The sequence below is a fragment of the Epinephelus fuscoguttatus genome, linkage group LG4 (assembly GCF_011397635.1).
Source record: "Epinephelus fuscoguttatus linkage group LG4, E.fuscoguttatus.final_Chr_v1".
Lineage (NCBI taxonomy): Eukaryota > Metazoa > Chordata > Actinopteri > Perciformes > Serranidae > Epinephelus > Epinephelus fuscoguttatus.
Window position 1 is genome coordinate 45,050,155 of NC_064755.1, and position 26,186 is coordinate 45,076,340.

The 26,186-nt window shown below is 41.5% G+C and overlaps 1 protein-coding gene across 2 annotated transcripts in view; it reads left to right on the top strand.

Annotated features, from left to right (window-relative positions):
• Positions 1–273: 273 nt before the first annotated feature.
• The window catches only part of wasla (WASP like actin nucleation promoting factor a), a 37,084-nt gene continuing 11,171 nt past the window's right edge, over positions 274–26,186 (top strand). The window contains exons 1-5 of one of the 2 annotated variants that reach the window (XM_049574215.1): positions 276–924; positions 9,430–9,564; positions 14,108–14,194; positions 17,723–17,819; positions 20,145–20,168. In XM_049574215.1, coding sequence (XP_049430172.1) covers positions 820–924; positions 9,430–9,564; positions 14,108–14,194; positions 17,723–17,819; positions 20,145–20,168 — 448 coding nt within the window. In that variant the 5' untranslated portion in view covers positions 276–819. Of the gene's footprint in view, positions 925–9,429; positions 9,565–14,107; positions 14,195–17,722; positions 17,820–20,144; positions 20,169–26,186 lie in introns of both variants that reach the window. The other variant, XM_049574216.1, reaches the window with a different exon arrangement.

Consider the following 26,186-nt stretch of genomic DNA (forward strand, 5'->3'; position numbering starts at 1 on the left):
GCACTGCTGTATAATGTGGTGCGAAATTAGAATATTGTATTTTCTTACAGAAGACGTCATAAGTACAATTTTTTATTTTTCTTATGAGTAAAATTATTCAACATTTTATAAATATTTTATGATGAAATGCGTCTTATTTACAATTTTTTAACGTCCACCATCTGGCTCCTCCCCCGCGCTACGTCACACTCCATCCCGTTCCACGCGCTACCCGCCCCTCGTTTTCCCTCCGCAGAGCTGCATTCCTGCTGCCACATCGGACCGAACCATTTTCTCATAGCAACAACACTTTAGCTTCACAGTGGCCCAAAAACGCACTTTGCAAATAGTTTAAAGTCATAACAGACATTAAATGACACCGTTCTGTGTGACAGTGTTCACTAACGTCACCATATTGTCCATGTTACAGTGGATAGCTGTAGAGTTTGTCCAAACGCACACCCCTCTCCTTCCTTTTTAAGTGGTCCGCTCCGTCTTGCTGCCATGTTGGATGTACGCATCGCCGCTGCAGCTGCTGGAGTTTCCGAATGAAAGTTGAGCGTTTAACCGCGTTCAGACTCACAGCGACTCCTTATTTTTTATTTTAACACTAAACGGAGAGGTTAAGTTTCTTTGTGAAGCAGGAGCAAGCCTGGAAAACACCCCCCGGTCCTCCTCCTCCTCCGCCCTCCAGCCCGGAGTCGGACTCAGCGGAGATGATCCGGTTGCAGGCCACAGCAACCGGAGCCCGCATGGATTTTCTGTAATTAGCAGTGTTTTGCTGAGTCCGTCCGGGGGGAACCGCATCGTTTCGGGGGTTAACTAGAAGATTTCGGAGCCATGAACAGCCACCCGCCGCCCCGCAGGGCTGTTAACGTCGGCTCCATCCTCCTGACCCCGCAGGAGAACGAGTGCCTGTTCGGCTACCTGGGCAGGAAATGCGCCGTAAGTTGTCCCGTTTGTTTACCACCTGCAGGCTCTGATAATGTGCAGGTACATTCACCCACATGTCAGAAAGAAACGTCAAACTCAGCTTCTCCTCTGTCAGCTGAGACAGAGCAGCAGAGACGTGTTGAAACACCGCTGTGGCGTTCAAACCAGGGGCCCGGTGTTGACACGAAATCGGTGACCCTTCAGACTCCTTGACATTGTTACTGTTTGTTCCACATACATGATACTGAAGTGCTCAAAGATATGGTGACCCCATCTTTATTTGGCCTGTGTGTTGGTTTCAGTTGCATAACCTTAGTGCAAAGGGTGAACCAGATATGGGCCTGATAACTTCAGAAAGTCAAAACCGTGAAGCTGCTTTCAGTATAAATGTGATATTTAGATTTTTAAATACAGGGACAGACAACTGAACATAAACATGAACAACACTTATATATATTATTTATACATCCATAAAAATGATTTGTGATTATGTCTCTGATAAACTGTGTATTTGTTTATATTTCTTGCAATTATGAACATTTGTCAAACACAAAATGCAACATTTTTGATAACTGATCACGTGTGTAGGTAATATTTCTGAAGCAAAAATGGCTAACTCAACCAGTTTTAGCTCCTCAGATGTGCATATATGCTGGTTTTCTCAGTCCTTTATGATAGTAAACTGAATAACTCTTGTATTATGGACTTAAAGGGGAACTAAAGCCATTTTCAGAATTCACAAATGCTGTTCATGTGGTCAAAGACAGTCCAAAAATATAAGCAAATACAAGCATCTGTCTCCTAAATCCTGAAACCAGAATGCCAAAACTCAAATTTGTGATGTTATAGGTTATGAAGTAGGGATGCACGATATTGTTGTTGTTTTTTGCTGATATCCGATACGCTGATATATATTATTTGGCCAAGACCGATATCGATATCCACTCTCCACTGTCATGGAGCAGCTCCAGACTGTGTACCCAATGACATCTAAAGTTTGTGAATTACTCCACTGGCTTCTGGCTGTAAGAGAGTAGCTCATGTTCAGAAATACTGACTGAACGTCCCTAGGCCATGGAAGTAATATATGGGAGTTCTTGATTTAGGCTGTGTTCCCTTTTAACTTTGGGTTTTGGGAGTTGTGATGGCCATGTTGTACAACTGTCTAATATTTTATAGACCAAACCAATTGATTGATCAAGATAATGATTAGCAGTGGAAATGACTGTCAGTGGCAGCCATATTCAAAGTTAACATGATTATAAATAATTTCAGTAGTTTAAAAAAAAAACAAAAAACTACAAATTGAACCGTCAAACGCAGACATAGGCCAGTGTTTTCATATGGCCCCATATATTTGTATCTCTGAAACATGTTTAATTGATTAGTCAAACTTCTCCAATGTAAGCGTTTGCTGCTCATCTATTATCTTTAGTTGTAAACAAAGCAGGCTATCGTTTGTTTTTGGACAAAATTTGTAAGATTAGTTATTACTAAAAAAGAATCAAGCTGTAATAGTCCAGATTTATGGCCTGTTGTGCATAAATCTGACTGTAACACCTCAACACTTTACTTGTCCATATTTGGTCAAACTATCAGTCTGTTTTTAATTTTTGATCCTGATGCATGTCAGATTTTTCTGTTGAGACGTGGAACTATAGGAGTCCCCAGCAGGGCACCAGGTGGTACGCCAGTCAGTGTAACTTAATTTTATATGACCATTTTTACGTGTGTAGAGGTTGTCATGGTGACAGGATGGGTAAGAACTGGGTCGCTGGCAGGTGTCGCTCAGCTCGGCTTTTTGGATACAATTTTAAACCCGACCAGCAAACTTAAATTTGGTTTGACAATCTAACATCTGGCGGATTGCTCTAGTTGTCATTAGTTGTCTAAAACTCTAGATCTTGATGTGAAACATGAGAAGGGTCTCCTGTTAGAGATACCCAAATGTTGCTGGAGGCGTTGTTGAGTTGCAGCATTTCCTTTCACTTCATGAAGGATGGTGTGTGGTGTGTGTTCGGGAACTTGGAGAGATGGGAGAGGAAGCTGTGAAACACCTGTACTTTACATTTATCACATTCAACCAATTGTTATAATGGATGCCACTTAAACACTTCAGGGCCACTTCAATCAGCTGTAAGCCATTGTAATTAGAGAGACTTTGAATGTGAAAACCAGCAACACCTGGACTAGATGCTGTGCCACTGAACATGGTTCTTTATTCCTTTCTGCACTTGTACACCAAATCATAACCATCCTCGCAGATCAGAACACAAAGTCATGAAATCTGAGTCTGTTGTTTATCTGATCTTTTTGGGGGTGATGTAATGAGATGACGGTTGCTGGGCAGCTCAGGTTTTAATGTCGGAGGCTGAACTGGAGCTGAGCCCACAGGGTCAACTGCATGAAGCAGCTGCATGCAGGGTGAAACACCTGAGATCAGAGGTCAGAACGGTAAATTAAACCAAGACTGGGCAGGTTGATTTGCACTGAGCAGCAGGGCTGAATATGGCTCCTGAACACTTTTTGTAGTGATTGAAATGATGGTAGGTGACGGCAACTCAGAGTATCATATTATGTATTTTAATCTTGTTGATTTGTAGTTTGATCAGATAGTTCCTGATTTAAAACCTTTTTTTTTTTTCCATTTTGAGACATCTTTCTCTCGACAAGTTTCTTTATGGCTCCTTGTGTTTAAACAACATTTAACATAGCTTCTTCTGTTCAATAGAAAAATGTCCTGTTTCGTATAAAAACATTCATATTCCTCAAAGTAAGGTGTCACAAAAGTATGATTTCTTTATTGTGTCAGCAGTAGTATCATCAAATGTAGAACTATAACCAGCGTAGCTGACCAGTGCAGGCTTATATTAGGGAACCTCAGTCTTACATCAAACATTAACATGTGCTGAAGACAGCGGCTTGTTTGTAATCTGATCTTATAAAATCTAAACCATTTCCATCGCTGTCACTAAATATGGGGTTCTTTTAAGTGCCCCGCTGTTACCTTCCTCTGCCTCTTTGTTGATTGTTGTATTGTTCTTTTATTAATTGCCTTATTATAGGTCACCACCAACTGTCATACTCAAGCAAACAAAATTCATGAGAGAATTATTACCACAGCTGTCTCGTTCTCACGCCCGACTCCAGTCTTCTGAACACTTAAACCTTAAAGTAATTAAATTCACCCTTATTTACAGTAGCTCCTTTTTGTGTATCACCAAAAATTGATGACAAATGTATCTTAAAAGTTTGTTGTTGCACTCAGGATAAATTCCAGCTGTTACAAGTGAAGTGTAATTTAACTGTAGTATTGTTTTGATCACTGGAGTTGGTCTCAGTTAAAGAGCAGCGTTGACTTGTGGTCAGACTTCATCTTCTTTTCCACACAAACACACAGATGGAGGGTTGTCCGAGGGGGGGTTCACGAAGCAGGATTAGAAAGTTAGACAGATATCTGTGAGTAAATCTAAATCTGGTTATACAGATTTGCATCTGTAAATCAGATCTGGAATATTGTTTACATTTGGTGTTAGGCGTCAGTTGTGCAAGATGAGGAACTCTTAAAAGAAAAAACACAATTTTAGAAAAAGTCAGATCGAAGCGTACTACAGTGATGTGGCTAATTTGCTAATCCGGCTTTGTGGAGAGCCCCTCTGCTCTTTAAACGGCTCTGTGGTGGATTTATCTGGAGGCAGATTACATGAAAAGTTTGGAGAAGCACTGAATTAGGTAGTTTGGATGTTTACAGTCCAAAAAATGTTGATGCTGTGTAAAGCATAAATAAAAACAGAATGCAATAATATGAAAATCCTTTTTGACGTATATTTAATTGAATACAGTTGAAGACAAGATAATTAATATTCAAACTGATCATTTTATTATTTTTCTAACACTCAGTGTTTGGGAAATGACGCTAATTGAAGTTTGGAAAGTGAATGCTTTCCTATTCTTACTTAATATACAACCTAAATTGCTCAGTGGTTCGGGGTCTCCGTTGTCGTATTTTGTACTTCATAATGCAGCACACAGTTTCAGTGGGAGTCCAGTACCTGCACTCTTTTACTACGAAGATACGCTGTAGTTACACACGTAGAATCACGGACGTCCCTGAGAAAGACGTTGTCTGGATGGCGGCGTATGTTGCTCTAAAACCTATATGTACCATTCAGAATTAATGGAACCTTCACCAGTGCGAAAATTACCCATGATGCCATGGGCACTAACACACCTACATACCATCACAGATGCTGGCTTTGAACTTTGAGTTGCTAACTATCTGGATGGTCCTTTGACGTCCATGATGGACTCGTCAGACCACAGCACACTTTTCCACTCTCACTGTCAGTCTGTCTCAGATGAGCTTGGGCTCAGAGAAGTGGGCGGTGTCTCTGGATGTTGTTGATATATGGCGTTCACTTTGCATGACAGAGTCTTAACTCTCATTTTGTCATGTTGAGGGAGTGTGCTGGTGTTTCACTGTAGGGATTTAGCAGCAGCATGAAAGCAAACGTGCTCTGTAGCTCCGTGTCGTGCAGACAGTGTGTTGTTCGTGGTGTTGAAGAGTTTAGGACCACGTCACCATCTGACAGGTCCAAAGTGACATTTGCAGGTGCATTTACATTCTGTTTGATGTGCTGCAGCTGTGGAGCTAATTAGTTATCTAACCAACGAACTGAGATTAGCAGTGCACTTTTCCCAGGTGAACGTTTGTTTGGTGACTCGTTAAACACACTAAGGAGCAGGACAAAAGGTGTGTTCATGTTTGTTATTTAGATAAGGAGGATACTTTAGCTGGAAAGCTAATTAGGGTTGTTCTTTTAAAGTGGCTCTTGTGTTGTGTAGCTTAATGTTGTCACAATATTAGAGTTTCTAGTTTTGATACAATACCTTAAAGAATACAAATATTCAATTTTCCATACCACAGGAAGGACTTCGCCGTGAATAATTTCACGGGTGGTCCACTAGGAAAATTCCTAGTTGGGGGCAGCCCTTCTGGTTTGTTTTCGTTTTGTTAGCACTGCTTGGTCTAATGACTAGTTTGTTGCACCACTTCACAGATGAACAATGTCCAATGTTATTTGGTCCGACTCTCTGCAGTTTGAAGTCCTCCAGAAACAATGGTTTCGGATCATTCTTCTTTGGTATTTGACGTATAGTGACACAGGCTTTGTTGCCAACTACTGGTGGAGACGAGTATTTGGATTTGTTTTTCCTCTTTTAAACAGAGGGAAAAAAATAATTGTTTTCAAAAATATCCATGTAGACAGGGCCTAAAATTCGACTTTTAACCATACATGCATGAGAAGTCCTTGAAGTGCTCTGAAAGATGCAAACTTTAACCTTTACATTCCATGACAGCTGTGCAAATCCAGAGCTCCAGAGGAGCGACTGAGTCGATCGTGTGGTGAGATTGCTTTTTCATCGTCTTGGTGATGCTTTCAAGGACATTTTGACACCGGACAATCTGTGGTCCTTTGCCAAAAATCATTGTATCCATGAGCCATGAGGTCAGAAAATCAAGGTGAGAGGACAAACAAGCATCCGCTGTGAACAGGATGTGAATTTTTTTTTTAGCACGGAAACTGTAACCGGCGTTCAAATCTGACATTGGTTACTCTTGTTCTTGAATGCAGCACTATTCAGATAATGTCCGTCTTGGATGTTCCAGAACTGAAAAACGAACTTAGAAACGATTATTAAGTGGATTGAAATGAATTAAACCAGAGCTGCAACTAACGATTATTGTCGTCATCAGTTAATACATTTTATCATTTTTTCGTCCCAGAGTCCACAGTGATGTCTTCAAAGTCAAACAGCCAATGATGTTCACTTTAAAATGTTTTAAAACAGGAAAAACCAGCAAATCCACACATTGGAGAAGCTGGAACCAGAGGATGATTGGTGTTTTGGTTAGACAGGAGACTTAAACAGGTAATTGGTCAGAAAAATCAATCAATCACTGTGGATAATAATGTCCTGAAGGTAAAAATCAATCTAAAAATTGCTGATCATCAGTGGTGTAGTGAATGAGCTGGTATTGTGTGTGAGTTGATGTAACTGCAGAGTGTGTGTGTGTGTGTCTGCAGTGTCCCTGTCTGTGTTTACTGCTGCATACTTTCCCTTGGTGAGAATTTACAAAACCTAAATGAGGCTTTTAACGGCCGACCTTTAACCTTTCCTGTGTGATGCTGAGCGGTGATTTCATGGAGAAAAGTGTTTCCTGCTGCGCTTCCAACCTGCACTCATAAATCACAGAGGAGGAAACCGGCCCAGTGGCATTTCCTCTTTCTGCCCCAGCGGCTAGGGTTACTCTCTGCTGCAGAGAGAGGAATCCTGGCAGAGGATTTAACGCAGTGTGACTGATGCAGAAACCGCAAAAACCACAAACTAGAGCAGTCCGAGGACGGGACGGTGCTGAGGACAGCAGCTGGGCTCTGTTTCCTGTCCTGCAGAAGTGAAGGTTAAACAGTGCTGAGACGTGACAGATATGAAATGAAACAATCACTGGAAGGTCAGAGAGCTGATGTTCAGCCTTTATTTAATGGTGTTCATGTTGCCTTAACAGTTGAGAACTTTTGGCCCTTTTAAATACACAGGCCCCCAGTTTTAGGGCGACACACCACGGCAGTGATTGTAAACATACAGACAGGCAAACTTTCCTTTGTTTCATGAGTGTGTGTCCCTTTATATTATTCTGTGTTCCTACTCTGAACTCTGATGTTTTTGCGGGTCCGTGAATGCAGCACAGGCTGATAAGATCAGATCGATAGATGACAGGAGCAGCTGTCGGTGAGTGAAAGCAAAGTTTCGCCTTTACTGTGTATGGCGTTCTGCTGCTCCGTTTGTGCCCAGAGCACGCTCTGCACTCCTGGTGCAGTAGATAACCAGATGGTATATATTCCATTAGCACTCCCAATGAACAGTCCAGCTCCCAAAAAGCCCAAACCAAATCAAAAATAGAAAATCAATAGGTGGCAACAGATGTTATCATGGCAGGTTCAAGAACGCAGCTCAGGTAGAACTCATCTTTTTTCCCTCAGCAGCAGTTTGTGTGGTTTTGAGTCGTGGGGTGGATAACTCATCAGTTGATTTAATCAACAGCAGCTGTTTTTGAGTGAAATCAAACTTTAGACCCAGCACACTGAGGGTTAAGTTTCACTTTCACTGCACTTGGAGTTCTGCTGCACCGTTTATGGAGCAAAAGAACAGTATTCCAGCGGCATGTCTAATGAACAGTCCAGCTCCAAAAATAGAAAATTAGAATGTGGCAGCATTTCTTTAATTCTGGCAGCCCGCCACAAAGACACAAATGTGTGGGAAACCCTGCATATTTATCCTCCACTGGTGGTGTTGTTCAGCGTCTGCTCATGTCATGATCTAACGGCTGGCCTTTGTGGAAGGCTATTTGTCCTCCCCCTCCTTCACTGTGATTGGACGACAGGTTAAAAAGTGACAGGGACAAGTGGAGTGTTTTACCCAAGAGCCGAGGCAGAGCTGTCACTGCAATTGCACCTGTCACCATGGTCCACGTTTTGCTGTTGTTAGTTTGCGTTGGTTGGTGTTTTTATTCTTCGTTTGGCATTTGACAGCAGACAAGAACACTTGTAGGTGTATGTGCTGCCCAGTCAGACGAACTACATCCTCAGTACTTAGAGTACTCAAGAAAATCAAGCACCGTCACATTTTTCAGAATTTTGGCATCGACTTGGTGCCAAAGTATTGGTTTGCTTGACATTCCTAACTCAGAAAGCACGAGTTTGTATTTCATGTTATAGGTCAAAAGTGTTTTCACTTGTTTTGAATGTCTACAGTGGGAGGGTGGGTGAAATCAAACTGTCATAGACGGGAGTGAGATGTGATGAATTGACAAACACATTATGGGTGTTATAGCTCACACTTTTAATGTCTTTCCTCAGATAAATTCAGGGTTTTGTATTTTATTTGTTCACATAAATAAATACAAAAAGGAGGCCCTAATCCATAAACTGGCTGCTTTCACTTCAACAAACCAGTTACTTTTAGAAAGAAAAATGGTGTCTTGCAGTCCCCTAAAGCCAGTGTCAGAAAAGTGTTGGGGGAGCTGATTGAGACATGATTTAACCATCTGGGAAGCTCTTCAGTTGCTGCACACTGAGGCCTGAAAAGTCAAGATAATGTGTAACGTAATTTTTCCATTTTATTCGGCACATTCGAGAATCCATTGTTAAGATATTTGCATGTGTAACTCATAATCTGATTGTAAAAGGTCTCAATGTCACCTCAGTGACCTGCTCTTTGTTTCTCACCTGGTGCAGCAGGTGTTTGTGCTCCATGTGGTCGTTATCGCTGTTTAAATGTTTTGCATCATGGAGATTTCCACTTCCACATTGGTTGCTCTGTTCCTGCTTTGTGACACGTATGATACGTATTTTAAGTGTATTTAGTTTATGAAATATAAATATATAGAATATCAAATGTTTTTATTTTGCTACACACAATACTCACGGCCCTGTCCTTTGTCCTCTGTGTGTTCAGACTCTGTGTTCGGCGGTGGTCCAGGTGTACGGCGCAGACCGGAACTGCTGCTGGGTGAAGAGGTGCTGTGGAGTGGCCTGTTTGGTCAAAGACAACCCACAGAGGTCCTACTTCATCAGAGTGTTTGACATCAAGGTGAGTGAGACCATCCTGTCGAGGTAACATCTGTGAAGCTTCAACCCAAGAGGACGTTTGAATGAAGCGTCTCAAAGGATTTGTTTGAGTGTTAGATGTATCTCATTTCTCATTTCATCTGTACAAGAATTGTGCACTGGAAATCAACATTTAAATGTCTGTCTTTGGTGAAAACAGCAGATTTGTCTGTTAAATCTGTTCACATTTGTCTCTTAGCTCTCCCCTTTGTTTTTTACACTGCCTCTGCAGTTTGTGGACTGGGGCCAGGCTGCGTTTATACACTCTCAGTAATCATTGGATAAATTAATACGGTGCTTTAAAGACGATGTGGAATCAATGGTGCAACCCTAATGGATCGAAGTGAATTACCAGCCGCTGATGTGTGTTTACTGTCTGACTCGTTCAGGCTCCAAAATCAATCTGGATATTAAAGAGTCGGTGCATAAAATATACTGTTGGTTTAACTTTACCTCTGTTAAAAACAAACCTGCAGAGACTTAAAACTTGCTGCAGATGCATTACAGTTTTTGTTGATGTTCACTGAATCTTTAGGTGACTGTAGCTTATGGAGCTACATTTGTTTATTATTCAATCAAACAGAGTAGGTTTTGCAATCAAAAAAAAAGATTTGAGAGCAAAAGTATCAATATTGCAAGTAAAAAATGATCGATTAAAAAATGCAAATCCTAAAGATTTGTTTGCGAGTCATTTTTTTTTGTTTGCAAGTCAAAAAGTTTTGAGAGTAAAAAGTTGAACCTGGTGGGCGGGGCCTAAACTGGAAGCTGTAAGACCTACTCATCAGCCTAGTACGCTTGCAAAGCAACATAGGAGTTCTGTAGTACATGGCGAATTCAGTGCGGGAGCTGTGGCGAAAATCAATTCTGAAACCAAAGTTTTTCATGCTCCGGTTTCCAAAAACATTTCATCCACACGAGTGGTGTGATTTTAAAAAAAAAAAAAAAAAACGATATCCACACGAAACCGCAAAACCCGCTACCAAGTGATGTAATACACATGCCAGAGCAGTAGGTGGCGATGTAACTTCTAACGGAAAGGCCGTATCCAGAACCTCCGTTGGCAGGACCATCGCTGCTTTCGTGGTAGTGTAGTTGGGGTAGCTAGCAACAGGAGCAGCCTCCTTCGTTGGTCGTTAGGTCGAGCAGCTGGATATGCCATCCAAAGAGAGCAGACAGCACACTCGCAAATAGGGGTGGGGGAAATTTCTGATTCTTAGATGCATCGCGATTCGGACATGGACGAATCTGAATCGATTCACAAACGTCCAAATTTCGATTAATTAGAGTAATACAGAAGGTTCTAAATGATGCGGAACTAAGAAGCGCGGTACGCGTCATCTCCGGGACACTTTGGGATGCGCACCTGGAGCGGACATGCCGACACTCTCACAGAGGAAAACAAACATGGCTGACCGCCACCCACCTCGCCGTGAGATCCGATCAGCTCCTTCTAATTTAAAAGCAGACGTGTGGAAATACTTCGGCTTCTACAACGTTGACGGCGGAAGCGAACTGGACAAGAGCCACGTTATATGTAAGCTGTGTCGTGCTAAAATAAAATACTTTGGCAACACAACAAACATGAGAAGCCATGTCACTCGATTCCACCTGACGCAGGAGTCAGGGAGACGGCAGGCTGTTGTTGCTGCGGCAACTAGTGGCGCTACTGACCAGAGAACAATCGAGGAAGCAATTAGAAAGTTGCCACCCTCACCGGAAAAGGCGAAGCGAATTACGAAGGCCATTGCGGCATTTATTGCCAAGGATTTGCGTCCTTATTCTGTCGTGGAAAATCAGGGATTTCGAGGACTGCTGCGTACACTGGAGCCCAGATACACCATCCCATCCCGATGTTATTTCACCGACACAGCCATCCCGACACTCTACCATCAAACCAAAACAGAAGTCATGGCCTCACTGTTGAAGGCAGGTAGGAACGCAGTTACATGTGATGCGTGGACGTCTGTCGCCACCGAATCATTTGTTACTCTAACTGCGCATTTTATCTTGTGATTTAAGATACCTGTTGTTACCTTTGGTTGCACACATTTCCATTTATATGTTTAATAAAATATAATGGAAATGAATTCAACTGTTTCTTATTACAAATGCACTGTTTTTAAAAATTGCAAGTGTTGAATGCTTATTCAGTGAGACAAAAAGAAATGTGTGTTGTGAAAAATGCATCAATATACATAAATTAAAGATGCATCAATAATTGTTTTATAATCGAATCGTAGCGCCTGAATCGTAATCGTGAGGTGCCCAAAGATTCCCACCCCTACTCACAAATAAAGTTAGTGTGACATATAGGGTATTTATCTGTATCTGCCCACTCAATTGTGACATTATTTTATATATCAATTTTGTATCTTTACAGATACCATACAGATACCCCCCATTCAATTTAAAGCAGAACTGATTTGAGTGAAGGCACGAGAGCAAATCTGGGTATATAAACGGTTGGTTCTTCAGTTGGCAGTTACACCCAGAGTAAAGCTACTGAAGACCAGCAAAATCACCATTTGTTTTCATTTATTCTTTCATGTGGGTAAATGTCACCTCAGCACCTTCAGATTTTATCAGTAGTGTACCCTTAATAGATGTTGTTTATGTAGTTTCTATTGTGCTTCGTGATATTGTTTGAGGGAACAGTAACGTAAGGTAACTGCATACGAGTGGAAGCAACCGTCACTAATGCTAGCGTAGTTCCTCAGGGATTTAAGCTGTACTTACTTTTATTTTACAATCTAACCTGTGACAACACATTAGCTCAGGTTGTACGGACTGTTGGTAGCTGCTGTTGATTTTGTTTAAATATGTTGAATTAATTTTATGGGTTATTGTTTGTCGGACGGTTGAGCTAAGCTAACTGACGCTAACGTCAGCTGTCACTTGTTGCCATAGCAACGGTAAACATTCACATACGGGCTAAGTGCAGAGTGCGGAATCAGGCTTCATTGTAAATATAGTTAAGATACATTGCATTTAACACAGGATGTGGGATTTTAGTAGTTAGTAAACTTTTAGAAAAGAGCTATTTACCGTCGTTCTGACGTCAAACAATAGAGACAGGTAATAAAATACTGTGGTTACCCTATCTACATGCAACCGCTGGCACCGGAGTCTTCCAAAAACTTCACCCTGGACTCCAGTTTCAAAGAAACGCGGTTTCGGGGGCCCAAAAGTGCAGTTGCGTGTGGCCAAACAGCCAAATCACATAGAATAATACACGGTTTCAAAAGTACACAGGTCCGTGTGAACTAGGCCTAATAATAGCAAGAATGTTTTATTTGAACTGGTGCATGTAGATTGCTTTTGTTCAGCCAGGGCAGAACTATTTGACGGCGTAATGGTCAGTACCTTCGATGCCCCGGGGTGTAGCAGTAATGCTGACTGTCGGGCGTTTCCAGTGGGAGAGAGGGAATCATGGGTGGAGCCATGTCAAACCCACCAATAGAAACTCTTCTCTCATCCAACAGCGTGGGCCCCACCCGTTAAGTGCAGTTGAACTTGCAAGCAAAACTTAAACTCGCAAGCAAAGAAGACTGATCTGCAAGCAAAAGTTTTTAACTTGCAGTCAAAGAGGACTGATTTATAAGCAAAATGATCCCACGTTTTTCCTTACAAACTTGATTTTTGATTTTATGTTTTGTTGTTGTCTGTCTGCCTCATTCTTGTGAACGCAGTTCTTTGAGGGAATTTCTTCAAATTTAGCACAAACATCCGCTTGGACTCATTGATGAACTGATCAGATTTTGGTTGTCAAAGCTCAGTGTGACCCCACAAAACACTAAGTGGTTACATTTTAGATCCAAAAGGTCAAAGGTCAACTTCATTGTAACATCATAATGTTCTGCGTAAACACTTTTCTGGCCATTATTCAACATCATAACTATTTTTGGAGCTGGAACAGAAGGGGAGACATATGGTTGGATGCTGGTGACTCTAATCTTGGCTGTCTACCTTGAAACCGTGCTGACTGTGTAGATCCTCTGTGCTGCTGGGTTTAAGACGTGTGTGAAACATCCATGTTTTAGAATTTGTAGCTTTGCAGCAACATCCATATTTGAACAATTGTCTTCTGTTGTGGCTACATATGAGTCTGGACAGACATGCGTGTAAACTGTAACTGCAACTTGACTGGTTCGCAAAGGCATACAATTAAGAGGTGGGAATCTAGTTTGAACATTGAAGCATGTGAACATTTTGTATTACAGAGCATTAACACAAGTATGGGCCTGAAAATCCGCATAGTAAGTCCCCTTTTTGATGATGTGGTTGAGTTTCTTTTTTTCTGCATTAAAAAACAGCTGACTCATAAACCTCGGATGTCAGAACATTGATTTTCAGAGAAATGAACTGAGAGCAGTTGAGACTGTGGAGGGAAGGAAATCAATCTTTAAATGAAGAGTACGACTTCATTGTGCGGTTGATTTGTATTCAGTGGATGAAAATCTGCTGATTCACACATGTGGTCCCTCTAAACTCTCATATTTCTCCCTCTCTGTCTTGTGTTTTTGCAGGAAGGGAAAACCATGTTTGAGCAGGAACTGTACCACAACTTCTCCATCAGCAGTGCCAGGTCCTACTTCATCTCATTCACAGGAGACGTAAGTGTGCAGCTCTTTGTGATTACCTCAGGACCACAGCCTGGTCTCACTGATCAGGTTCCACTCTGTTTAATAAGGTGTGATAATCACTGAATGTGTTTACGCTCAGTCAAATATTCACATCAGGGTCTGCTCACTCATGGCCTGTTTTTACACACAGACTAATGTGGAGCAGCCACAGGCCTTCAGGAAGTGTCTGCTTTTTAACATGTCGCTGCTGTTTCTGAGCTGAGGGCTTCTGGAAGTTGAGAAGGGATCAGGTTTTATAAAAGAAAAGAGCAGAAATACAACAAGGTAGCTGAACTAAGCTGAGTGTGAGTTGGAAACAAAAATGCACTTCTTATTTCTCTTTACAAAGATCACTGCTGCTGCATTTTATCTGCAAAACATTTTTATTTATCCTTTATTCAGCCAGAACAAGATCTCTTCTTCAAGGAGTCCTGGCCAAAATACATTTTAGATGTGACCATGTGCATAATCAGATTTTTATAGACTTTTTTTGCTTACATCTCAGATAAATGTTTTGTAATCAATAAATCAACAGTAGAAATGTAATCATATCGGAAGTACTGGATTACATGACTGACTGTGCTCATCTTAAAGTGATAGTTTGGATCTTTAGAAGTGGGATTGTATGAGGTAAGTCATAGTCAGTGTATCACACACTGTACATAGCGATCGACACGCCTCCAGTTTGGAGAAACAGGCAGGAGTAGCACTTGGACGCTAGACATTATGCTGCTGTGGACAGAGGCAGCAGCAACACATATTTTAGCCCCCTAAAAAAATCCGTAACTGTTAAATTGTATGGGAATGGATTTACCACTTTACCTTGCCACAGTCAGCCCATTTAGTTGGGGAAGTCATTACGGGCGTCAGTTCCCCATCTTTGCTTTCGTCAAAGCCACCAGACTCCTTTGACAAAATCAGTAATTTTAGCATGCTGAACTCTGTGGCTGTTGGTCTTCGGCTGCCGCAATGAGTTATGATGTTTGTGTTATTGTGTGACTTTGGTGAATTCAAACTAATTGTTTTATATGCCAGAGTCACACAATAAGACAAACAAACCCACTGATGGAGGCAGCAGTAGACCAACAGCTCCTTTGTTCAGCGATGTTAAATCACTGCTTTTCTCAATGGATTCTGGCTTTAACTAAAAATGGTTTGGTCTTATATTCTGTCTGTGTGACACATGGTGACTTCAGCTGTGGAGTGTTATGAAGGAGCAGACGGATGGACAGAACTGTTGCTTTTATAAAGATAATAAAATGATTCATCTACAATCATAAACATAAGCCACTGCACACTGAACAGAATTACTGTGATTTTATTAAGAGCCAACAACACGTTTTGCCCCATGGTTCACTCAACAGAATCACATGAGCACTCACAGGTGTGTTCATACACATGGGTCACGTGACTTATTCTCAGTTATTTCACTTTTCTTTTTCTTCTTTTTTCTTCTTATTCAAAAACATTTTCCAAAAGATAAATGTTCCAAAAGTAATATGTAATTTAATCTCATCCCATTATGTAGATGACTAAGACTAAGAAACCCGGTGTCTGAACAGCAGCGTCTGTGTCTACTTTTTCTAACTGAAAAAAAGTTTGGCGTTTTCCTGACATACTTCTTTGACAGTTTGCGACAAAGGAGGGGCATCCAAACTTTTCATGTCAGGGGCCACATAGAGATTAATGCATATAGTTCTGGGCCATTAGCCTTGTGTCATCACTTTCCATTTCAATAAGCTCCAAATGCTCGTCCTGCTGTACTCCTTCCATATCATCAGAGAAACTGTCCATGAACAAGATAATGTCTCTTCGGGCAGTGAGATCTTGACAGTGCTGGTTAGATTCTATTATTAGTCACATATTTCCCCCGTGTCCACAGAAATGTTGGTGTTTGGAAACCAGAGATCGTTTTTCCCCAGAGCTGGGAAGTGCTGTCACTGGTTAGCCTTTAAAAAAGTCCAAGCTCTGCAACAAATGATTTCATGTGTGTAAGCATTTGCATTGAAAGTCCATCTTCCCGTGTGAGCTCTCTGCCAGCCATTCAGTGTTGCTCAGTTCAACAAGGCTGTGAACAGCCAGATTTCTGCTTCCTGTGACTGATATTCCCAGACTGTGATAGTGACACCCAGCAGTCACAACAGGCACTGGATTATAATGTCGTCACCAAGCCAAATATGTCAATTTTATAATCACCCATGGACCATATGCATTAATATTCGGGGCCACACACCACCTGTGGGCCATAGTTTGGACATCTCTGTAGCCCTTTTTGCACAAAGATGGCGCTATAGAGCCGCTACAAAGTCCTGCCTTTATGCTGCCTTTGCATTTTTACACAGAACCAAAGAATGGCAGCATCACACTGCCCCAGTGTATGATTTTTAGACAGCAAGCTGACATAATGGAATCAAAGGAGGCGTGACGGGTGTGACATGTCACACATTGGCACTGGCCGCTAGTGTGACATATAACATACACGTCAGCAGCACCTTAGAAACAATAGCAATCACATAGCATGCCAGTAAGAATCACTTACCGTCCCTGTTATATGGCGGCTGATCTCGTCCTTTGTTTGGAGGGTAAGGAGCTCGCGGACTTCATTGTTTTCACTGCTTGTGGATATTTTCGGATGCTGTTCTTCCTCTTGGAGTTAGCCGCTAACTGCTATCAGCTGCTTTTTTTAAAGCTGCAGCGGTGGGTTGCACACATGTTGTCAAAACATCACACCCATGCTGCCCATGGTCCCATCCTGTGGCTGTTTATGCAGACACTGTTTTGGCACTGTAACTACCTCCTGTTGCAGACTAAAGGAGAGACCACTCTGCCGCTTCAACTGTACAGTGTTCCCGCCCTGAACAGGCAGTGTAAACAGGGCTTGTTAAAGAGCTACCCTATGAGGAATCTCGTGTTAATTTTGGCCTCATCGCTAGTTCGCAGTTTGTGGTTTTGTTTGTTTTCGTTTGCAGTGCTGCCTGGATTTGAGTTACTTCGTGTTCTCTGTCAATTTAAGGTTGACCTCAATGATTGTTTGGGTTTTGATCAGAGTCAAAGAGATTGTGGCACATCTTGTCCCTCAAATATAATTCTGATGTCCGGTGAGGTGGACTGCCCCAGTTATCAAACGCTGCAGGATGCCCTGAGCTGTAGATGTCTGTACTTTGCTGACAGATTCTTCAGAGGATGCACTTCCAATAAATCCAGAATGTTTATTAAACATGAGGAGACCAGAAATGAATAGGTGTATTCTTGTTGCACCTGTAAGTGAATCACCAGCATGAGTAAATCCAGACATTTTACCTGAGGATAATTTTGGATATAACCTGTTATCAGTGTTTTTATTTTACAGATTTTCTAAATTTAAATTCAGGTTTAGAAGTTAAAGCTTCAATTCTGATCCACACATTCTTATTCAAGATGTTCAGACTTAATTCTCTGTAATCTCTGCTGTTCAACACTTTTTATGTAAAAATAGATGCCATTTTAATCATGTGTGGCTCTTCCTCTTCTTCCTCTCAGACCTGTCAGATCGGTCTGAACTTTGCGAGCGAAGAAGAGGCCAAAAGATTCAGAGCCGCAATCAACGACCTGCTCAACCGACGACAGCGCAAAACAGGTACGTTTCTACTGTTCAAGCTTGTCCTCTTTCCTCGCTTCCTCAACCTGTGTGTGACATTTCACCTTTCACACCTGGGCTCAGACTCCAGAACACTTAACCACCTCTTCTGCTAACAAGACCTCAACCTCAGTCCCAAACCTGTGTGCCTCGCTCATGTCCAGCTGCATCAGGGAGATGTGCAGGGCTGATAAAATCAAATCAACCAAGGAAGTAGACTCACGGAGGAACAGTTCCTGGAGTTAATTTGTGTGTCTGCATCTCAAGAGCAAGCATGGAGGATTCAGGGTGTTGCTGCTGCTATGAGAACTGAATGGATTTTTGAAATAGCTCATAAAGGTAGAAAGGGGGATTTTGAAGAAACCCAAGAATCCCACACACTGTCGGACTTTTGATCTTAAATTTAACAGACCTTTGGAGTTGTTCCTTGTGGTCCAGCAGAGGTTGTTTTAAAACTTCCTGTCAGCTTGACTTATTGCATGCCTTATTGACCTGTCAATAAACTAAGATAACAAAGCTAAACATCGAAGCATCTGAGAAGTAGAGTGTGAAAGTATTTTAGGTCTTACACCGTAGATGGCAAAATTACCATCAAAGATTACAACAACCAGCCCTGCAACATACGACTTTTCAAGCGATTTCACCGTCGCCGAGAAATTTCCAAAGGCAGAATAAAATCATAAAAGTTGTACCTCCACTGGTGCTACTATGGTCTCAGTTGTTTGGTGTGAGGTTGTCAAAAAACTGAGCTGGAAACTGGTGGAGCTGTGGCGTGAACTAGAGTGTTTAATTTGTATCTGATCCACCAACCAGCACTTACTTTAGTGAGAAATCTTAATTCTCCCACTAAAACAGCACACCTGACCATCAGAGGCTGGTAGCAAGTTGAAGCCGACAACATATAAAGTTTATATGCAGATGCAGTTTATCTTTATGAATCATATTGATGCTGAATTAACAGGAATACCTTTATTTGTGTGTCAGGAGTTACGTGTTTTTGCGGACACGTAAGGAATTTTTAATACGTCATATGGTTTAAAGGGAGTTTGTCATATTATTTTCCACCAGGAGCAGGATGGGAGATAATCAAATAAAGAATCTAATCGTAGTCTTAAAAATAGTGACCCTGCAAGATCCCCAGTCTTTGCAAACTCAAATGTAGTGTTTGACTAAAAACTCAGATTGTCTTTAGATATGAGAGGACGACAGACTTCAGTCTCCTCTGAGTCTTTGCAGTGTATTGAAGCAGCTGCTTTACTCTAGATCCACAACAAATCTGAGGACTCAGCTGCCAGTGAGACAGCAGAGGCACCAGAAGTGAGAGGAGCAACCTCGTCTGACTACTTTTCACCACAGTCATCCCAGAATCTTGTAAAATGGTCATCAATGATATGATAGCAAGATTTATATGCAAGTATATTCGGTACATTGCCGTTGCTTCAGGAGAAGGTTGTGATAATAATGACGGAAAAATCTACAATAGCTACAATATTAAACTCCAATTTTAAGACACATAGTGCAGCTGTATGACACCACAGGGGGGAACATATAGGCAGTGCTGAAGGGTAAGACTCTGCCTCACCGCCGATTGATGGATGTTGCTGTATGTGAGGTCGTACGTTGCGGTATATGGGTTGCATTCAAATTAATTCCAACTAACTACACGTTAGTTCAAACTTGACTTAATGTCTGTTGTGTGTGAAGCGATAAATCGAAGTACCCAAAATGAAATCTGTAAAAATGTTTTCCCAGATGAGGACATGAGTGAAGGTTTGGGACAGTTTGCTTCTTTCCTCTGCTGCTGTGAGCTCATTGTGTTTCTCGCTGCTGTAGTAAAACTGTCGGTGTGTCTCTGTGTCGTAAACATCTCTGCATCAAGGGTCCTCTTGGCTCCCCTCCAGCTCCTCTCAGCACGCCGGCTTTTTGAAGTGCACCACTCAAACTGTGATGATGACTGAGGGTCCAAAGGCTCACAGAGCTGTGACACAGAAGGGTTTTTTTTAGAGGGGGGCGTTTTTTATCAAACACATCTGAGCTCTCAAAGCTTTTGCTTGTCTCCATTTGCTCAGACTTCCTGAACTGTCTCTCTGACTGTTTTGCCCACGGCGTTGAAGACGTGAGGCAGCATGTTTTCTCTGACAGCTTTGACACCTGCGGGCTTTAAAACTGTCGTCTTCCCTCCGGCCGCAACTAACTGAACTTCAGCACGCTTCCTGACTCTTGAACAGCTCACCCTCTTCTCTCGCCTCTTAAAAACTAAATATCTTCCATTTTATGTGTTGATTTTGTTCTGAAACTATAATTGTGTTAATTTTTCTTTTGCAGAGAAGAGAGGTGACCCTAAAAATGGTACGTTGAACTCCTAATATTGATAATGCAGATTCTAGTTCTACTGTTGTGGCCTTTCAGCGGCAAAAAAACATCTTCTGGTGACTTTGATCTGGGGTCAGTTTGGAGGCTCATTGTGTTATATGTGGTGTTCAGGGACTGAAACAGACACGTGGCTGAAACATAGTCCAGATTAGAAAACCCTGGAGTAGGGTTTATTAATAAAGAAGCAAGAAGCTGATTGAAAACAGTGTTCATGCTCGTTGCACGTCTCCGACAGAAATAGATGTTGTTGCGTGACTGGATGACAAATGCCAGCAGACTTAAGTGTTGGAGAGTTGTGGCGTTTCCTGACACGTTGGCGGCGTTGTTTCACAGACAACGTGACTCACACACTGACACAGAGTGGAGTCTGCCGCAGGTTAATCTGATCAGCAGGAAGCCCATCTGTGCCATATGTAGACCACATGGTCTGTGTTGTCGGCCCCTTTAAACCCTGTTGAGATGCACACGAGGCCTAATCTGTAATCCCCACAGTTACTGCTGCTGAACATTTGTTTTGTTCATTTAATTGATCCTTGATTCATGTTTTTTTATTAGAATTAATTTCACATTTCAGCATTAATATTTACAAAAGATCAGTTCAGTTCAAAGTGCTTTACATAATACATCAAAAGAGTTAATACAAAGTGCAAAAGAAACACATTATAAACAGATATTTAAATGCATTGATAAACAGATAAAAGATCTCCAGCATGTGCTGAGCAGTGGGAACATGGATATATCAACAGAGCTGGATATGACACCACCACTCACCATCGCTGCCAAATTACTCCAGTGGCCAATCATGTTACTGCAACAACATTTTACCCCATAGACCTCCACAACCTCAAATTAGGTTTTGATCTGTGTGATAAAACAATTTGATATTGAGCCAAACACTGGACCGGACTGGTATACCAAATGTTACCATGTTATCCACTCAACTCAGCAGCTGCTCCAGAGTGGAACATAATGACACTGTGTCCCAACAGAAAAGTAGTGCCTGACAATCGTGTAGTGTCACGTAACATCGGAGCTCTCTGTTCATATTGACTACATTAAAAGTCACCTTCTGTTACGTCATGCAAACGAACCACATAGATTTCTGCTGTGCGCTCGAGATCAGGCTGGAGATGTAACCACCTAAAAGATGGGTGAATAGCAGACCTATTATCTTCCTACATTTGTGACATTACTTTTTTAAACAGAAAACATGTGTTTTATATTGTAACATTGACTGGAGATTACATATAATATAGCCAGCAACACAGTTTGTGACCAAAGTTCAGCTGAAAACAGCACCTGCAGCCTGTTAGGACGCCTCTTACATCAGCTTTAAATCCAAAATGATGTCATATTGGTGCAGTTTTAGTTTTCTTGACAGACTAACTTTGTCATGTCTCCTCTCGTCACCCCAAAAAACATAGATTGAGTAAACAAACATAGCGTGAGCCACTCATCCCCCTTACCACCTATACTGACATTTGATCTCCTTCAAGGTACCGACACCAGCCTGGAATTGGCTGAAAATGTTCTCCTTCAGTAGTCTATGGGGAAAAAGTCATTTGGGCCACATAGCATCAAGTGAAGGACGTAAATCCATTGTTTGGCCACTAAGAAAATTGGCTTCAAAGCCCGACGCACTTCCTGGGGCCCTGCTCCAGAGGGTGTTTCTAAAAAGCCCACCAGCTTCGGTATCTTTTTGGCACCATCTTGTGGACAGAAGGCCAAAACTAAGAGCAAAAAGATGTGTTCAAGATTTAGTCGGCTTAACCCATTAAACCTGAGCAAATTGATTTGTTTTCTTTTTAAAACATGGGAAGAAGGCAGTGAGCAACTTAAAAAGGAAATTACCCCAAAGAATTAGCAAGAAATTAGTTAAAAAAAAAAAAACAAGTTACAAACAAACAAACAAGACCTGCAAAGAGTTCTTAAAATGTAATAAAAATATATATTTTTTTATAATTATAGTAATAATATTAATAGTTTTCACTAGCTTTTTAAAAAATAATTTTCTAAACCTATATTTTATTTTATTTATTTATTTATTATTATTATTATTATTTTTAATTTAATTTTATTTAATTTTATTTTATTTTTTTGCAATTTTAGGGACATTCCTCACCAAGTTGCTCACTGCCTTTTTTCCCATGTTTCTGAAAGAAATGTCACCAGTGTGCTCAGGGTTCAAATGTTTAAATAACTTGCAACAGGTGTCTGAAAGCAGCACCAAAAAAAAGTGATATCACTTCAGGTTTCAAAGGGTTAATGTGGCCTAAGGTAAAGTACCTGAGATGGTAATTTGCCATATGTTAAAATTTCTGGGATGTTATGGCGTCTGATGCATTGTGGTTTTGAGAGGTAGAAGTAAACATGGTAATTTGACAGGTTCTAGGGGTAAAAATGTCTGAGCAGCACATGTCTCCCTCCACAACCCTGCAAAACACAAACATTATTTTACAGCCTTTGTTCATGATGTTGTTCAGGTGCAGACAAACAAAGTTGTGAGTAACGGTCCCAGTGCATCACAGCTTTAATTTAGCTCTCCTCCTCTGCAGCTGTGTCTGCGTGTCATCCCAGCAGACTGTTTACTTTCATTAAGCCCTGTGACTGTTGGCAAACATTGACGCCGCAAAGAGCAGGATTAACATACACTGAACAAATCAGTCGTGTCTTCAGTCAGCTCCGTGGATTTGTGCCTGAGATCATTCTTTCATTGAAGTTCGTCTCTGGTGGCGCAGATTCATTCTGACATTTCAGTTGTGAAGCATGAGACTAACAGAGGGACGTTGTTGCTCTGGATTGGACTCTCTGTTTGAGAGATGTATGTTTGTTCTTGTCCTCATTGTGAGAACCTCAATAAAAAACGCTTTTGTTGTGAGGAATCTGCTCGTGTTGGTACTTCAGGGATAACCCACAGTGTTTGGGAATGTTGATGGCTCGGTTCTGACTCTCTTGTTACCTGATGTGAACTCTTATATCCAGCTCAAGCTCTTTTACATATGCTGTTCATTGACAGACTGAATGCAGTGGGCTTGAATGGAAGTGTTGTTGGTCACGTCTGTTTTGGAAAAGAACCCAGAGTCTTGGCAGCCAGTCTGGCAGCTTTGCTTATTGAGAGTGCGCCCGACCTTTGTCAGTCGAGTCTGGCAAGTTCAGATCCGAGTTTGAATGTTCTTGATCCGAGTGTTCTTGGCAGGAACGCACGTTTTTCTTGGCAAACTGATCAGGAGACCAACTAAACAACTAAAGTGCACAGGTCTGTCTGTTTGCATGTATGTCTGTCCTTCCATTTTCTGGACAACTGTTTTTACAATCGACCTGGTGGGCGTACTGCTGAGGACCCGAGGAAGTGCAGTGTAGAGTGCGAGCTATGAGATCTCCAGAACAAATTTATTAGTGTTATGTACACACTGTAGTGTATAGAAAGGGGACCCCTATTAACTATTAACAGCATGCTGGGTACAGCTCGCTCTGCGTCGCTTGCCACAGTACATTCAAGGATGGATGGATAACACCTTTTCTGCTTTGATGTGATGTGAACAAGCAAGCGAGCGAGCGAGCGAGTGAACATCAGATTGTTTCAGTGTTTTCCAGTCAGGATATTCTAACCTGCTCCGGGCTTCAGCAAGCTAAGCGACGTGTAGCTTATTTAAAATGCTCGACCTGGCTCTGTTTTCAACACCTCCAACCTATTTTCAGATCAGATCATCAGCAAGATGTTACGTAGGCTGGCTCAGGGCTTCTTAAATGTTGTTGTCGCTTGTAGTATATCTGGACACTTTTCACCGTCCATCTGCCAGAGTTCACTTACTGTATGTTAGGAAGAGGTGGTAAGTAAGGCCAGAGATGTTACATCTAAAGCGTCAACAATGTAACTTTCAGAACGAGAACTTTTGTTCCTGAAAAAAGCCTGGTCTCAAATAGTTGGCAGTTAGCAAATGATGCGTACACTCTAGCATTACTCGGGGACACAACTGTTTCATGGCAGGCGTATTTCTCAGGAACCATGGAAGAGCATTGTCGAGTGCGAAGTTGTATGAATGAGTTGGTTTTGAGAAGGCTACGAGCAGAAACACCAGAGGCCAAAGAACGGGCCTGTTTCAAGCAGGCACGTTTTGCACTGGTGGAATAAAATTTTCTGATATGATAGAAAAATGATCTGTGATGCCTTACTTTGAGAAATATAAACATGTTTTTCTACAAAACCATTTTTATGCGCTTGCACCGGAAATAGCCGTGGCCAGAGGCAGTATGTTTTTGGGTTGTCTGTACATGCGTCTGTCCCATCCTTGTGAACACGACATCTCAAGAACGCTCAGAGGAAATTTCTTTAAATTTGGCACAAATGTCCACATGGACTCAAGGATGAACTGATAAGATTTTAGTGGTCAAGAGTCAAAGGTCATGGTCGCTGTGACCTTTAATCCATGCCATTCTTGAACACGATATCTCAAGAATGGCTCGGAGGAATTCTTTCAAATTTGGCAAAAACACCCACTTCTACTCAACAATAAACTGATTGGATTTTGATGGCCAAAGGTCAAGGTGATGGTGACCTCACAAAATATGTTTTTGACTATAACTCAAGAATTCATATGCTAATTATAACAAAACTTCCAAACACATATCAGATAGGATAAAATGTGAAGTGATGACATTTTATATCCAGAAGGTCAAAGGTCAGCTTCACTGTGACATCATAATGATCTGCATAAAACCCTTTCCTGGCCATTCGTCAACGTCATATCTCAGGAACAGAAGGGGAGACATTCGGTCAGATATTGAATTGGTGACACTTATCTTGGGTGTCCACCTTGAGACTGCGTTGATTGTATAGATTGTGTGTGAAGCATCCATGTTTTGACAGACATTGAAAATTTCAAACTGAAAGAGAAACTTGACTGGTGTGTGGACTGTGGAGGCATAGAAACACTGGGTGGTAATTCTAGTTTTATTGAAGAAATGCAGCCAAAGGTCTCAGATGTTAAATGTTGTCCATATCTTGTATCGCTGCTTTTGGGTTTTTTGGGGGGGTTTTTGTCTAAAAAAAAAAAAAAAAAAAAAGTATGATTTTTAAAGTGTCCATAGATACGTATCAAAACTTTGTCCCAAATGATTCTGCATTAGTTTTAGTACAGAAGATTTTCAGTCTGTACTAGGGCTGCAACGATTAGTCGACTAATCGATGACTAATCGACTATTAAAATAATCGGTGACTATTTTAGTAGGCAACTAATGGTTTGAGTCATTTTCCATAAAAAAAGTGCTATAAAAGTGCCCCAAAATACTCTTACTGCAGCTTCTTACATTCAAATATTGGCAACTTTACACACTCGTCCATGACGGTGAAATAAAACCCTTTCGCGTGAGTATGAAACAAGACATTAGATGACATAATTTTGGGGTTTGGGAGAGACGGACCGGCATTTTTCAACATGCTAACACATTTTTCGATAAATGATTTATCGAAGAAATAATCGACAGATTAGTCGACAACGAAAATAATCGTTAGTTGCAGCCCTAGTCTGTACCATAAAAGTACTCAACTCTGATGCCCAGGCCGGCACAGAACCATCCAGTCTAGCTCTGGCCGGGGAAACGCCCACCGTGTCAGTCCTGGTTCACTGTAGACGGCAGATTTGAGGCGAGCCTGTTGGTCCTTGTGGTCATAGACATCCAGCATTCATGGGGAGTCCAGGGATTTGGACTGGGATTAGCAGTGGATTAGTGGTTTATGTCAGATGCTGCTGTGGTTTGTGGAGATTACGAGGAATTTGGAGCAGTTCGGACCATCGGGAGAGGCTCAGCTGCTGCATTTTTTTATTAGAAAAGATGGATCATGAAAGCTCAGTGACAGAGTTTACGGCAGCCATATTGATCCCTCAGGTACCTGGATTACTAAGGGAATATTGATGACAGTGTGTGAGGGTCAGGAGGGGGCAGTTACATACCACAGAATAAACCAGTTTATCAGCCTGAAGTCCTGCCAGCATC